This window comes from Sciurus carolinensis, chromosome 1 (genome assembly GCF_902686445.1).
Source record: "Sciurus carolinensis chromosome 1, mSciCar1.2, whole genome shotgun sequence".
NCBI classification, from domain to species: domain Eukaryota; kingdom Metazoa; phylum Chordata; class Mammalia; order Rodentia; family Sciuridae; genus Sciurus; species Sciurus carolinensis.
In genome coordinates, this window is record NC_062213.1 from 137,706,637 (window position 1) to 137,723,307 (window position 16,671).

General features: G+C 37.7%; 1 protein-coding gene across 1 annotated transcript in view; it reads left to right on the top strand.

Annotated features, from left to right (window-relative positions):
* The first annotated feature begins 9,497 nt into the window (after positions 1–9,497).
* Positions 9,498–16,671, top strand: part of Mcoln3 (mucolipin TRP cation channel 3) — a 28,027-nt gene continuing 20,853 nt past the window's right edge. Inside the window, exons 1-3 of the mRNA XM_047564390.1 lie at positions 9,498–9,591; positions 12,388–12,617; positions 16,039–16,206. Coding sequence (XP_047420346.1) covers positions 9,516–9,591; positions 12,388–12,617; positions 16,039–16,206 — 474 coding nt within the window. The 5' untranslated portion in view covers positions 9,498–9,515. The remainder of the gene's footprint in view (positions 9,592–12,387; positions 12,618–16,038; positions 16,207–16,671) is intronic.

Below are 16,671 nucleotides of genomic sequence, written 5' to 3' on the forward strand. Positions count from 1 at the left end.
GTCCACTTCTACCTCAGCGGGTAACACTTTCCTCATCTTCACTACTTGATATACTCTTTTTTATTTTTCAAAACTCAAATGTCACATTCTCTGTAAAGTTGTACAAGCACTTGATAGAATTAATCACTTTTCCCTCTATTTTTCAATTAGAGTAAGTATCACCTTGTGTTGCCATGGTTTGTTTACATGGGTGTCTTTCCTTTAAGATATTAGGGGTGGCAGAGTGTCTCACTCTTTCATTTCTGTGCTGTCTAACATAGCATCTGATATATTTAATATGTTTAGTTATTTAATTGACTATTAAAAACTAAAATATGTATAGTTATTTAATTTACAAGTCTTGAAAACAGACCTACAAGGAACTAAAAAGAGCCTCTTTGCATTCTTCCAAAGAATTTCTTTTTCTTTAAAAATAGTCATAATTTGTTGTAGTCAGATTTAAGGAAGTAAGGATTATAACCTTGTGATTTAGATGAGACACGAAGCACTTCTGTCATCTTTCTTTAGAGATACCCCAAGGGGAGTTATGTTTGGAGGAATGAGTCATAAGTCACAATGCCAAGAAAGTTGGAAATTAAATGGGAAATGTTTAGTAATTTCTTCATGTTACAAATGCACGATTGACTGACCATTTGTTCTTTCATGGAATGTTCAGAAATGAAACAGCACTATGGTCTCTAGTGAATGCTTCCATGCTCTTCCAGGGGATGCTGATTTAAATTTGCCTGAAATATGAAGATAATTTAAAAATTGGTTCTAATTTTATTAATTGAATGAAGGTTGAATGAGTCAAGAAGTCATGACTGAAAATTCTTTTCTGATTATGTAAGGACATTTAGATAAATATCATATTGGGTTTATGGAAGAGGATCTGACAAATTAGATTTGAGGTGAATTTCTACTAATTATATGTATTTTTAAAGAATTAGGCCAGAAATTAAGATGGAAAACCCTGTGTTGGAGTCTGAATAAGTTTTTTTCTGTCTGCACTAATATGCCTGGAGGGAGAAAAGATGAGAAAGAAGGAAGTGTACTTGTTTGAGCCCTAAACTGCTGGAATTACCACGTTTTCAAAATTCTTGGAGAAATTATCACAGTCTAGTGCATGAGGAACCAAGGAGCATCCAGGAAGAATGCTCGGCTACAGAAAGGAGAAAACAATACCGAATGGTCTGACCTGGGAGCAAAGCTTTGACTGTTGGAGAAAAGGACCAATTGTGACGATGAGAGAGAGAGAAAGAGAGAGAGAGAGAGAGAGAGAGAGAGAGAGAGAGAGAGAGAGAACTTCGGTGAGAAACTGGAAAATGTTCAACACTAAAGTGAGGAGAAAGGCAATCTTGCTACTTCTGTCCTGGAACTAAGGAGGACAGGCCTGGATGACTTCCACAAGGGAAGGCAGGCCCTTCTGATCTGCAGGCCATAGGAAGCAGACAGCTCCAGAGGGGCCAGTTCAAAAGCTGAGGAGGAAAAATATGGGGCTGTGTGGTAGTAGAGTGGACTTCTCTGTGAGTGTAGGTGAGTCTACATTCCCTATACGCAGAAAGAGTTGGAGATAGCGGAACTGCTGTGTCATATCAGTCCTACAATATCAGCCAGCATGGAGAGTCAGTGAAGGCCAATTCTACATGCTTAATATGATTCTTACCACTAGGGTACTTTAAATAGATACTTTTTAAAAAAAATAATAATGCTGGATTTAAAATGGGAAAAGAATGTTGAAGCCTAAATCTGTCACTTTGTAAATAAACAGCATCATACAAGCTATTAAATTCTCTAAATCTCAGTTTTATATCTACAGAATTTGGGATTGTGATACTTTCCTCAGAGCCAGACAGATAAAGGGTGGAAGCAAGCTTGTGGCTGCCATAGAGGAATTCTTCAAAAGGTCACTATTGAAGTAAATTGCAAATAGGTTGTTGGTTCAAGTTTCTGTAGGGAATTTTCACATACTGGGAAAGAGAAGAATTGGTTCTTCCCTCGACCAAGTAGACAGCTTCAGATTTGAAATAAAATCTGTGTTGAATATTTTTGTCATGTGAAGATACAAGTCATGAGGTGCAATCAAAAGACAATACTCCCATCCTGGAGTCCAGCCAGCTTTCATGGTCATGTGTGGAACAGTTCAGTATGCTCCCTCAAAGTCATGTAGTTTGGAATATTGTGTTTAATAAATTATTTGAAATGTAAAAAACAAGTATATGTTTGTTAACAGTTTCCCCCTGTTGACACTAGAAAATGGTAGATGAATGTTTTGAGTATTAATAAGAAGAGATTACACATTATTGGCCTGTCCAGATTGCCCAGAGATCTTAATCTGACCCTTTTTCCATAACATTGTCACAAAAAGGCCAGTATAAGTGCCTCGAATGTGGTATATATTCAGTGAATGTTTGTTAAATCAGAATCTTAATTTGGTGCAAAGCGAATTTAAAGACATTGCTATTGTCCTTTGATGATGATTAAATATAAATTTGAATATCCAACTGTCTACTAGACATTTCCACTTGGATGACTAATGCATAGTTAACCAGAGTGTGTTGGTCAGGTCAGTGCCTGCCAGGAAGTACTTGTTACTAGTCCACTAGCCCATGAAATATTTGTTACTCATTCCACAAAAAAAGTGCAGAAATTGAAAGTGCTTAAACACTTTGTAGCAATATGACCGAGTCTTTTGTGTTATGTATGAACAAAATTAAGGTTTATATTCAAAATGCCTTTATTCCAATTTTCTAGCAATTTATTTGTATTCGTATTTTTATTTGTATTTTATAGAAGTATCAGTCTGTGAAAGAGATGAAAATGGAAGAAAGCCAACCAGCCCTTCAACAGTCTGAAAAGCACTCTATTAACATCTCAAATACACGTTCAAAACTGAATTCTCCCTACCTACCTGTTCACCCCACAGTCTTCTTCACATCAGTGGATAGAAACTTTGTCTTCTTGGTCATGGCAAAAATATATCAGATGCTATGTTAGGCAGTGCAAATAAAAAAGAATGCCACCCCTAATATCTTTAAGGGGAGATACCCATGTAAATAAGTCATTTGGCACAAGGAAAAAGAGTCATCCTTGATGCTTTTTCTTTTATCCTTCACACTTTGGGGATACATTTTCAATTCTGTAGCCAGAGAGATGCACTTTTAAAACCTAAGTCAATATCACGTCAATCTTTTGCTTGAAACCCTCCATTGGCTCTCCTTTCACTCCACGGAAAGCCCAAGTCTCATGGCCCCCAAGATCCAGCACAACCTGGTTCCTGTTACTAGCTTCATTTTCTACCATAGCTCCCTGCAGCTCAATCTGGGCAGATACACTCACCTTCCTGTGGTTACTCAAACACTAAGCAGGCAGCTCTTGCTTTGCATTAGATGTTTCCTCTGCCTGAAACACTTAAACCACATATCCTTCAAATTTTTGCTAAAATACTAACTTCTCAGTGAGGCCTAACCTTCATCCTGTTTAAAATGATAATTTCTCAGCACTCCTCATTCTCTTATAGTATTTATCACCTTCCAACACATTGCAAAATGTTCTTAAGTTCATTGACCCTCTGTCCATTCAGAAACTCTACAGAGGCAGAGATTTTTGCCTTGTTTACGATACACTATGTTTGTTCAATGATTTGGAACAATCATTTTGGAGATCATTTTGGTGGTTTATATTAAAATTGAAAATATATACTCTATAATCTAGTGATTCTACTCCTGGATATTTACCCTAGGGAAACTTTTACACATGTGCAAAAGGAAATGGTTCGTGGATGCTCACTGCCAATTTTATTTTTTGTAATGGAAAAAAAGTGCATTAGTAGTGATATGGATTGAATGTTATTTTATTCATTCCATCAATAAATTATTATAAAACTATTAAAATAAATACACTTGCATGGATATAACTAGAACAAAATTATCAAGAAAGCATTGTTGATTAGGTACAGAACAAATGCCATCCTTGTGAACAAAAACATGCATGAACTATTTCTATGTAAGTTTATGTATATGAGAGAAATATTACACATGAACTGAAATGATTTACACAAATTCATGATTGAAGCTGCATTGAGGAGGAGTGGTTAACTTTGTAATGCTTTATTTTAATGAAATAAAAAGATTGGACCTGCAAAAATGAAATTTAAAATTTGTTCAATTGGAGGATTGTGTCAATTGGGATTGACATGTTATGTTATTCTTTGTATTTTTCTCCATTTGAATTTCCCCATAATTAAAAAAGAAGCCATTGGTTTCTAGATTAGGATTGTTAAGAGCAGGAATTACATTTTATTTTATTTTATTTTTTGCAATGCTGGGCATTGAACCTAGGGCCTTGTACATGCTAGGCAAATGCTCTGCCACTGAGCTCCATTCCCAACCCAGGAATTAGGTTTTATTTTTATTTTTATAATCTCGCTGTAATATAGGAGATCCTCAATATTGTGAGTGAGTGTGTGAGAGAGAGAGAGAGTGTGTGTGTGTGTGTGTGTGTATGCTGAATAAATACTCACTTTATTGGAAAATAAAGGAATTAAAGGGAAAGAAGATGAATGCTTCAGACAGAAATGTGGATAACATTTTGGGTTTACATATATGTGACTTAACACCCATTCTAAGACTTCAATTGAGCTGTTACTCTAAAGCAACTAAGATTTTTGACATGGCAAGAAGATCTGGAACAAGAGAAAAAGTCCCCTTCTATTCACTAGATACCAAGAATGTCATGAGAATCTATTGGTTATCATAGAAATGTTTCCAAATTCCAAACAGATATTAATCATTGGGATTCAGAAACAAAAAATATTGAAATTTACAATATTATAAATTATTTCATACTTTCATAACACTTTATTTACATGTTATTTTTTTAAAAACATTTTTTAGATGTTGATAGATTTATTTTATTCATTTATTTATATGTGGTGCTAAGAATCAAACCCAGTGCCTCACACATGTGAGGCAAGCACTCTACTACTGAGCCACAACCCCAACCCCTACATGTTCTTAAAATATAGTGAGTAACCATAAGAATAAACAGTGAATAGTTTTTCTCTGTGTGTTAGACTTATGCTAAAAGTTCCAAAGGTTTCTTTGGTTTAAAAAAGATAATAAAAGCATAGTCTATTATTACTATGAACCAGTATGTTGAACGAGATTATATATTTCAATTATATGTAACAACGATTGCTGTTACAGACTTCATGTGTGTGTGCTCATGCATGATTGCACATGTGAGCCTGTGGTATTGAGAATTGAATCCAGGGCCATGTGCTTGCTAGGCAAATGCTACACTACTGAGCTACATCCCCAGTCCCAACCCCACCCCTCTTTGTTTTTGGTACTGGGGATTGAACCCTGGGGAACTTTATCACTGAACTACATCACCAGCCCTTTCAACTTTTTATTTCAAGATGGGTCTTGCTAAGTTGCTGAAAGTGGCCTTAAACTTGTGATTCTCCTGTTTCAGCTTCCCAAGTAGCTGGAATTACAGGCATCTGCCACCATACCTGGCAGCAGATATTTTATGATGAAAATAGATATTATATAATAAAATCATTAGATAGATATTTTATAATAAAAATCACTAAAAGAAGGAAGCATTGTTGCAAAGTGAATTTTTTGGTACTGGGGATTGAACCCTGGGGGACTTTATTACTGAACTACATCACCAGCCCTTTAAAAAATTATTTAAAAATGAAAAATAAAACTAATATTTTAAAAGTTATTCTGCAAGTAGCAATTGAAGACACATAAAATGATTACTTTATCTGATAATTTTATCTTTACTTTGTGATAAATATCTAGAGGAGATAAAATTTCTCTTATTTTGTATTTGATGTTGGTTCAGTTGTTATGAGTGCTTCCAAAAACATTATCACATTGAACATAGGGCATATGTTGCTTTGTATAGGCTAATTTACTTTTTTAATAATGAAAATATTTCATCTACTTTATATATGTTAGTGAATACAGTCATGCATCTATATTAACAAGGGCATATTCTGAGAAATGTACCTTTAGGTAATTTCATTGTGTGACCATCATAGAGTGTACTTACATAAACCTAAATGTGTAGTCTATACACAGCTAAGTTTTATGGGATAGCATATTACTTCTAGGCTATAAATCTGCACAGCATGTTACTATATTGAATAGTGTAGGAATTATAAAACATTGGTAAGTCTCTAAACAAGTCTAAACATAGGAAACGTATGGAAAAATGTGATATAAAATTTTTAAAACATAGTATGTCTTATCAGGCACTTACTGTGAATGGAGCTTGCAAGACTGGAATTTTCTCTGTGAGTAGTGAAAGAACATAAAGGCTGAGGACATTACTGTAGAAACTTTTTGACTTGTAGTTAACAGCTTAAAACATAAACATTGTACAGTTGAATGAAAATATTTTCTTTATGTCCTTATTCTATAAGATTTTTCTATTACTATTATTTTTAAATTTTTAAAAATTTTAAAATTTTTGTTAAAAACTAAGAAACATGCACATCATCCCAGGCCCACACAGGATTGGGATCCTCAATATCAGTGTCTTCCACTTTCACATCTTGTCCCACTGGAAGGTCCTCAGCCGCAACAGCTTTCATGAACAGTCATCTCTTCTGATAACAATGCCTTCTTTTGTAATATCACCTGAAGGATCTGTCTGAGGCTATTTTACAGTTAACTTTGGTTTTATATAAGTAGAAGGAGTACATTCTAAAATAACAATAAAAGTAGAGTATGGTAAATACATAAGCCAGTCACATAATCATTTGTTATTATTATTGAGTATTACATACTGCACATAATTGTGAGTGTTGTCCTTTTTCATGACTGGCAGTGCAGTAGGTGGGTTTATATCAGCATTGCCATAAACGTGAGTAATATTTTTGTGCCAAGACTTCATGATGCCTACAACATCACTAGATGATAAGAATTTTTCAGCTTCATTATAATCTTATGAGACCCCCATCATGTATGCAGTGTGTTGCTGACCAAAATGTCAAATGTTGGAAAATGCAGCAAATGAGTTGATTGGGTAATATTCAAGTAACATAACATTTTATCTTCTAGTGACATCGATAGCATTACACAGAATCATATCTTGAAACTGTCAGTTTAGAGACTTATTTTGCTTCCAAAACTTATTTCTGGAGGTACCTTTAATAGGATTAGCACAATGTATTTCATGTGTGTAAATGTATTAAAGTTTATTTTATTTGCAAGAACGACTCACCAGCAGCTCCAGGAACAAACACATATAACAAGGCAATAGTTAAAAGCAAGTTTGACTGATTAGATCTTAACTGCTTCTTTTTCACGAGCTCTTGCCCTGCTTTCCAGAAATGTTTGCCTACACTTTGGGCTCTGAAATATTGGCATTTCTTCTTTCTTTTACTTGATGTTGGTGTATTCCTTTGAGCCAGTAACATCACTTTGTTGGTTGCTAATGTTAATTTTCTCCTTTATATTATCTTGACACCTTTGAAACAAATAATCTGAAAAGGTACATGCATGTGAGTCTATTTTGAACTCTGTTCTATAGTTTATATATATCCTATTTGTCTCTTTTCTCCAACACCAAACTTTATAATATAGTTATATTACACGACTTGAAATCAAGAAGGGAAAATCCTCCAGACCAATGAACCTTGGTCATTTTAGGTTCTTTTCATTTCCATATGGATTTTAGAATCAGCTTGTCAATTTCTAGAAAATAGCTTGCTGGAATTTTCCTTGAGAATGGGTAGAGTCTATAAATGAATTTGGAGAAAACTGACATCCTAATATTGCAGTTGATGAACATAGTATATTGTTTCATTAATTTAGATCTTTAAAAAATACAGAATCAGCATTCCCAAGCCCATAAAATATGCCAGGCACAGTTATGGATGCTCTATATGCATCATATTAATTAAAATTAGCATTTCATTTGTTAGACAATTCAACATAAAAGTAAATGGAGAGCTGGAGAGAGTAAATAATTGACCAGAGGCTGGTCAGTAAGTGGCATAGAAGGGAATTTGGGCCCCCATTAGTGTGACTCCAAAGCCTGGCTTTTTCCATTTGTGACTCTGAATAACTCCGCTTTAACCAGAATTAAGTGAGGGAGTGAAGGCTATCATTTATGCTTATAAACCTTCTCAAGACTCGAATTGTCCTGAATAATCAAGTTCTGTAAACACTCACTACTTCAATGCTCTCCTTACTGTAACTTTGAAGTTAATGTTAAATCGTGTGGCAGCATGTGGGCATTAGAGATTATATTTTCCAAATTGCACTTGAGAATTGAGTGTACCAATTATATCTTTTAGGCACCTACCTTGTCTACAACATTTGGGATTCAGGTTAATAAACAACATAAAATTCTTGTATGTCATTGCAAGAAAAGAAAAATCCATTGATAAATTATCATTGCAAACTGATCTATGTCTGACAACTATTGATACAATTTCCAGATATCCTATCAAGGAAATTCACTGACATTTACAAACTTACCTGTAGTCAAAAAAAAAAAAAAAAAAAAAAAAAAAAAAAAAAAAAAAGAAAAAGAAAAAGAAAAAGAAAAAAATCCAAAATGATTGTAATTAAAATCAAAGTTACTGATCCATTCCTGATAAGGAGTAGGCTAAGGTTTAGTTCATGAAGAAAAAGGTTACAGTTCAAAGTCTACTTTAGGTGTTTCTAAGAGGTTCCCAGGGCTCTTCTGTCCCACTGCCCAGTCTCGAGAAGAGTCCAGTCTATAGTCTGATTTTCATGGTACTTGTCTGAAACAAGAAGAACCAAGGAGGGTCGGAGGCTCAGGATTGATGTCTTCACTTCACAATTTGGTCTTGTATGCCAAAATCAGAATGACAGGCCTTGGAGTGGACTGGGCTCTTACCGGTGCTAGGTGCTGTACATCCAATATAGCGTGTAAGGCCAACAATCACCTGAGAGGAATGGATCAGGAGAAGTGGCCCTGGCCCCTATAAGGCCCAGAACCCCCGCGCCCGCACCTCACAAGGCCGCAGCTCCTGAGCAAAGGGAGAAACCTGGAGTAGGGTTCTTTACTATGAAACTGAGGGTGGTAAGGGGCGAGGGTGACAGAGCACCCGGACAGAGCCGGAGTCCTTCCGAGAGCTGCATTGCCCACCTGTCCTACTGAAAGCCTGCCCAGAAAGGGCGTGGAAGAGAAGCGGAGCAGTGGGGAAAAGGGTCACGAGTTAAAGCGGCCAGAGGAGGGAGGATGCCAGGCTCACGTTGGACTCTGGGCGGAGCAGAGCCTCAGAGGCTGCTGGGGTAAGTGGCTGACATGCAACACGCCCCAGCTGCGAAGGAGACTTGACGCCTCCCCGCCCAGTCGCTCGGTTGTCCCCGTGGGTGCCCCCTCCTCGCGCCCGGAGTCACAGGTGAGCCTCACCAGGTGCCACCCGGAGGCATCAGGTGTCGTGGGAAGCGCGCGCGCGCGCAGGGAGGAACCGCGAGGTAGCGAGCGGTAGGGGAAGCAAAGAGGGAGGACAGAGCTTTTGGACATTGACGCCATTGATGGAGGGCACACAGGTGGGAGCGGGGTGCGAAATGCAGCTGTTTGGCACAACGCCAGTTCCATCGCTGGCCAAAGGTCAGTAGTAGCAGGCGAAGACTGGGGTTGGGGGAACCCGGGTCCCCTGGGTCCGGTGTGTTCGGCGCTCCGGGTTCGGGTTAGCTCTAGGCTGTAGCTGCGGCGGGCGAGCTCTGTCCATCCACTCCCGCCAGGCCGCCGCCCACTCCGAAGCCAGCGGCAAGGACTCTGAGAGCAGGAAGCCACCTCCAGTCCAGAGTCTCTGCCCTGGGAGGCTGCACTGTGTATGCCTGCTGAGGAGATCGGAGATGGTCTTGAAGTTGCTCTCTCGACTGCTCTCAACTCGGATTGTCCCTGTAGTTCGGGCGTGTGGTAAGGGGGTGGAATTGGGTGTATCTACAGTTCGGTCCCGGCGCTGGCGGAAAACAGCTGCCAGCAGGGCTCTGGCCATCGAAAGAGCTCAGGAGCTCGCAGACGGACTGCTCTGGATCAGCGTGCATCCCTGCACTGTCTGTCTCGCACCTAGTACCAACTCCCAGAGGCAGTAGCAAGGCTTGTTGCTGAAGTTTTGTGTCCGGTGACATTGGAAAGCGCTGCTGAAAAGAGGTTGAAGTTACTTTGTCATCAACTGTGGAGCTTTCACCATTTAAGCAGATTCTCTATCTCTAATTTCCTGCAGCTCAATCGTGTTAAGCCTCTGACAGCTGTAAATAAGTAACTTACAGGTATCAGAGCATGCTTCATACCTGGGATAGGCTTCTGATGGGGTCCTTTGCACACCTTGCTCTCCTAATGTCTTCCGGGTCTATGTGAAGGTTAGCCTTCTGCTGCTGGGAATTCCAGCAGTTTGTAGCTGGCAAACTGCACCCGCAGAAGGGTTTTGAGACAGGGTAAAGTTAACGTTTGCAGCAAGTTGAATGAACCTCCTGTCTTGGTGAGTGAAATGTCTGCTTCCAGAGCAACTTGGTGCAATGTGCTAAATAAATTAGTGGTGGTTGGCTCTTTTTCTCTCTGCTCCTGCAGGTTACTGTTACACGGTGTGTGGTTGCCTTGTTTAAAGTTTCATCTTCTCTGTATGGAAATGGAAAGAGCTTACTGTGTCCTTAAATCTCTAATTCATAAAATACTTTATTAGCAACTTTGTTATTATGTTGGTATTCATATGCAAGTTTTGTCAACATAAAATCATCTTTGTTATAAGTCCCATATTAAGTCTTCTTAAATCCTGACTCAAATGTTCTACTTTCAAAAGAAGAAAACGAAATGTTTTTGATTGAAAATACTATGAGATTATTAACTTTTTTCTCTCTTTCGTCTTAACCTGAGAATTATTGCTTATACTTTGTCAGGCATTTTATCCATAAGCATAAGAGTCACACTTTAATAAGTACTATCACAGTTGCTTCATCTTGAAGGTACTGAATATCCTACATAGTAAACGTGCTTTATGCTTTTTTCATTCAGCAGTATCCTTATTAATAGTTTTCTATTAATTGGGAGTTTAAAAAACGTTCTCCATGTCTAGTTTTTATAGCCAACAACTATTGTTTGGACATGTTTGGTTTCCTAAGAATGTAGGAATCCAAATCAAATGTGAGTTTCTAGACTTGGAAAGCAGTGTGGTACCTAAATAGTGACTTGCCAGATAGTGTATAAATGTAGGTTAATTTCTTCCCCCCTTCTTTGCTGAGTACAAGCTATAAAAACAACAAACAACCAGTCTTTCTATTCTGTATGAAAGGACTTTACCTTCTTGGTGGTTTGAGATTTTTTTTTTTTTGAACAAGTTTCCATAGTATCAAAATTAGTTTGAGGGAAAATCCAAGATAGATCCCAGTCTTTGGAGTGACTTTCTCTATCACTTTGGAAAAGCTGCCCCACTCTTTTCAGAGAGACAAAAGAAACAGTAAGTATCAAGTACTTTGAGAAGTAAAGTGTATTGTATAAAGATAAGGCCTTCAGTGAAAAGCAAATTCAAGTGATGGGGCTCGTTGGGAACTGGACTGCAATTGAGTAGCTGCTGTGCCGTGTGTAGAACATCTCAGTTCCCCGAGGTTCACAATGCTCTGAAGACCGTTGTTGGCTGTTTAGAAAACTTCCCTATCTGCTGAAGGTAGAGGGTAAGTAGAGTTAGACTCTATGCCAGAGCTTTACTTGCACTTTTATTTAATGCTTGTTATAATTATATGAGGGTAGATATCATTCTATCTATTTTACAGGATAGGAAACTGAGGTTCAGTATGTCTGGGTGACTTGCCTCAGGTCACAGAAATGTCAAAGTTCAGAACCAGGAGTAGAAACCAAACCAGATCTTGCGTCTCTACTGAACACCCTATAACCTGTCACATGGTGCTTTTAAACTTAAATTTTTTTTTTTTTTGATGAAAGTTTTAGTTTCTCCCCAGAGGGAAAATGACCATATCCACATATACATAAAATGTTGTGTGTAATTTCAGGTTCCACCTACTCTCTGAAGTTCTTACCCAGTCTCAGGTCTCCAGTCTTTGTTCTAACTATATCTGTTACTTAATGAGGCAGAAAGCATATATCTATATTTATCTATCTGTATGTATACACACACACTACATAATACACGCAATCTTTTACTGATCAGAGCAGCTCTTGAATTTGGTAACTTTGAACAAGGTGGAAATTCCCTTAGTAATGGAAACAAATAGAGAAATGATGTCTTACATTTTAACTGATTCTGTAAGTATAAAAAGTGCAGTTTAGAATAGCTGTGCTTATTTGATATGAGACCTTTGGACTTCTTCCTGCACTAACCTGCACCTCAAACAACGTGGGTTTGTGCCTTCATTCACTTACTGGAGCTCTTGTTTTATTTTTTTCCCCTAGAGATGGCAAATCCTGAGTTATGTGTAAGTAGCTGCACCTCTCATGAAGAAGAAAATCACCGCACTTTTAACCAGCACACATCTCCATCTGAGAAGCTTCTATTAGAAGACCAGATGAGGCGAAAACTCAAATTTTTTTTCATGAATCCTTGTGAGAAGTTCTGGGCTCGAGGTAGAAAGCCATGGAAACTTGTCATACAAATTCTAAAAATTGCAATGGTGACTATCCAGGTAAGTCGCTCAGATCACAATGAGTTTGGTGAAAGCATCTTTAAATAGCAAGAGAATAATGGACAATAATTTGTAAATGTAGGCATAGTGGAGAACAATAAATAAGGAAACAGAAGATCTCAACCCTTCTCTCCTTAACTTTAGTGTTTCTTTTAGTCACTTGATCTAATTGGATTTCAGGGATAGAGAATTTTAATATTTGGATTCCAATCAATAGGATTAATGGTGTGCATGGGGAATGATTTCTAAATCAGCCATAGAAACTAGACATTGACCAACAGGAGGACTTCCTTTTCCTTCCTAGTTGGTCTTCTGGACATTTATCTCTCTTAAAAAAATTTCATGGGTTTCTGCTACAAGCAAGTTCTTGGATTCTCACAGCCCTGTGACCATGAGGACTGTGCAGTGGGAGAATGTGAAGTTAACAAATGAAATTTGGCATTAGCTAGTGAAAGATGGAACAGTTTTAATTAATAGGGAAGTTTTGAATCTAACTGCCTTGACTTCTTCAAAAATTTTTTTGAAAACCATATTTTGTGATACTTATATATAGTAGTTGTGATTTAGTCTTTCAAAAATATGTTTTCCCGCTGGTGAAAGTAATTATCTCTTGTTAAAAGCAGAGGGTGAGGGGTGGGGGAGAAAGAAAGAAAGAAAAAATAAATAAAAAAGAAACCAAGCAGATGTTAATGGCGAAAATAGATGATGGGTTTTTTTCCTTTTGTTAATTTTTGCTTTCTCTTTTTGATGGAAAACTGACATTGAAAGAGAGATTTATGGAAAAAAAACCCCTGACATTACTAATTTTAATTGCTTTATAACTGCGAGACACCAAAGGTAATTCCTATTCTTAAGAAGTCCATAGAATGCTTGCTTATGTTTCTAATACTGGATGTCTACTCTGTTCTATATTATTTTACTTAATTCTAACAAAACTACTTTATTTAAAACTAACAAAACATGAGCATCCCTCATCTTGCAGAAGAGGAGACTGATGTTTACAGTTTTAAAAAAGCCAACAAGGCTAGTCAGTGGCAGAATCAAGACTTCAGATGCAGGTGCATCCTCTCTCTAACATGTCACCATGAAAACAGCTGCTGGACTCTCGGTATAGTATTTGGCAACTTGGAATTGAACTTCCTAATTTCCAGGTGCTAATGCAATGTGCCACAGTAAAGTTTATCTGTGTTGTCTTGTGGATGGGGGCTATGTATCAATTAAGTGGAAGTATTATTGCTTGGAATAATTATAGGTACCACACTGAGTATTTGCTGTAGACCAGACTAAATATTTTTTTATAGACATCATGATGTTCAATCTTTAAAACAAATTGGAGGTGGGTAGTGGTATCTCTGTTACAGACAGAGCTTTGAGGCTCAGTGTGACAAAATAACCTGTCACAGTCAGGGAACTAGAAGAGTAGAACTGAGATTCAAAGTCAGGTTTATATCCTCTAACACTTAAGTTCTTAATTGCTCTTTAATCTTTTAGGGAGTTCATCTAACTTGCCTATAATTAGTAGAGTGGTCAAGAAGAAAATTGGTTAATGGTTTAAGACTATTGATAATAAGTATGTAAAAGGTATGTAGGTGAGCTTTTAACAAGAATCTTAGGGTTCCTTAATTGTAATGTTTCTTTACAAGTATTTGAGCAATCAAACAAATATCCCATAAATGCAACTCTGTCACTGAGCAAATGAGGGTGACTTGGTGACCGTTTATCTGTTTTAGAAAAAAAGGAGTCTTTCTGTTAGGTTGGTGATTTCTGTGTTTGCAGCAATAGAAGAAAAATGTCTACAGTGATAAGCACCCTACTAAGAATTATCCTTTCCCACGACCTGGCTCAGTCTCTGAATTACAATAGTTCTCTCAGTCACTCTTACTCTTGCCTGTCACCAGGTCCTCCAGGGCAACAACGTCATTATGTCCTCAGCACCCAGCTCAGTGCTGACATGTGGAAGGTACTCTTGTATTTGAATGAATTGATAAGAATATCCTTGGGAAATCTTTGGAAAATTCTTTGTAGTCATCAGTTACAATAGATGTAAAATCTCTGGAATATCATACTATCATCTTATTGGAATTTAAATGAGGACACTTGGCTTAAAGAGGGTCCTCAAGAATGGGAGCTAAGTTAGGTGGAGGGGATGACTGTGTGGTGCTGGTCAGATATACTAACGGGAGGAAGAAAGAGAAAGATTTCTCAATTTCTTTGCTGATGGAACAGTGGATTGCTTTGCATAGTGTAATAGGGTGGAGAGAGCTTAGATTTAGTCTCCTGGATATAGGTTCGAATTTTGATGGAACGTTTGCTAATGATGTGACTTGAAAAAGTTGTTTAACTTCTCTGATCCTTTATATACTCATCTGTAAAATTGTTATATTAGAGACTATGCTGTGAGGGGTTGGTTAATAAATATGAGGAATGTTCCTGGAATAGTTTATGGCACATAGATGCTCAGCGTTGTTACCCCTTTCAGATAAAATATGCCATAACTCACCCTGGGATCTAAGTCAGAATATACTGAGAATTGAACCCAGGGGTGCTTTACTACTGAGACTCATCCCCGACCCTTTTCATTTTTTGAGACAGGGTCTTGCTAAGTGCTGAGGCTGGCCTTGAACTTGCAATCCTCTTTCCTCAGCCTCCTGAGTTGCTGGGATTATAGAACATGCCACTATGCTGACTCAGAGTATACTCTCTAAATGGGGAGGTAGGGGGAGAGGAATAAAGGAGGGGAGAAATAATGAAGTAGTTTGGGAGAGAAGAAAAGATGAAAGAGTAAAGCAAGCTTTGGGTTATGATTGAAAGGGTTTCTGTTACTATGGCAGCAGTGCAGTGAAACAAATTTTTGTGTGTGAACAATTAAGTTTCATGTAAAACTCTGGAGTCAATCTTGCCTAAATATTAAGAACACATTATATTAATATACTTTAACTTAGAGATGAGTTGAAAGGATTTTTTAAATTTTGGTCTTATTGTTGCCATTTTGGAAATGAGGTCTAGGAATATAGTTTGACCATAGGACTTGGACATTTTATTTATTTTCTTTGCAGGGTGGTACTGGGGATTGAACTTAGGGGCACTTGGCTACTGAGCCACATCCCCAGCCCTATTTTGTATTTTATTTCGAGACAGGGTCTCACTGAGTTGCTCAGCACCTCGCTTTTGCTGAGGCTGGCTTTGAACTCTTGATTCTCCTGCCTCAGCCTCCCACGCTGCAGGGGTTACAGGAGTGTGCCACCGGTGCCTGGCAGGACTTGACTTTCTTACCGTGTAGTATCCAGCAGCTGCAAGCCTCCCTGTTGTCCCGTGGAATTCATGCAAACTCTTGTTTGCCATTCAAGCCCCGGTACCATCTGCCTACACTTTTTCTATTCAGATTTTTCACCTGCTTACTGTTTTTTTTTTTTCTTTTAAGCTCGTCCTTTTTGGACTAAGTAACCAGATGGTGGTAACTTTTAAAGAAGAGAACACTATAGCATTCAAACACCTCTTCCTCAAAGGCTATATGGACCGAATGGACGACACGTATGCAGTGTACACACAAAGTGACGTGTATGATCAGATCATCTTTGCAATGAACCGGGTAAATCAATGGGGGCAAGGAACAGACTGGGAAAATGGTAGCAGTATACATCACAGAAACTGACCCTCAAGTTTAGATGGGAACAATCTCATTTGGAAATGTCTTGGGTATAAGATCATTTAAAAATTGTTTTTACAAAAAATTGCCAATAAACATTTATAAATCTGATAAAAGCTTTTGTTTGGTATTAACAGAGATAGATACTTAATGACTTAATTAAAAGCTTCGAAGTTAGGACTTGGCATGGCAACTTCAAAGACTTAAAATGACTAACCATGACCCTGGATAAAGTAGTCATTAAATCTTCAGGGATCCTATTTGCAGAGGCCCTCAACAAATAATGAGATTATTAACTTTGCAGAGTTTGTATAGCAACTAAGACCTGAAAGTTCATTTAAAACTAAGTAAGGTTTTAATGTCATACATTACAATGATTTTATTGTGCTACTGACTACTTGCCAAACA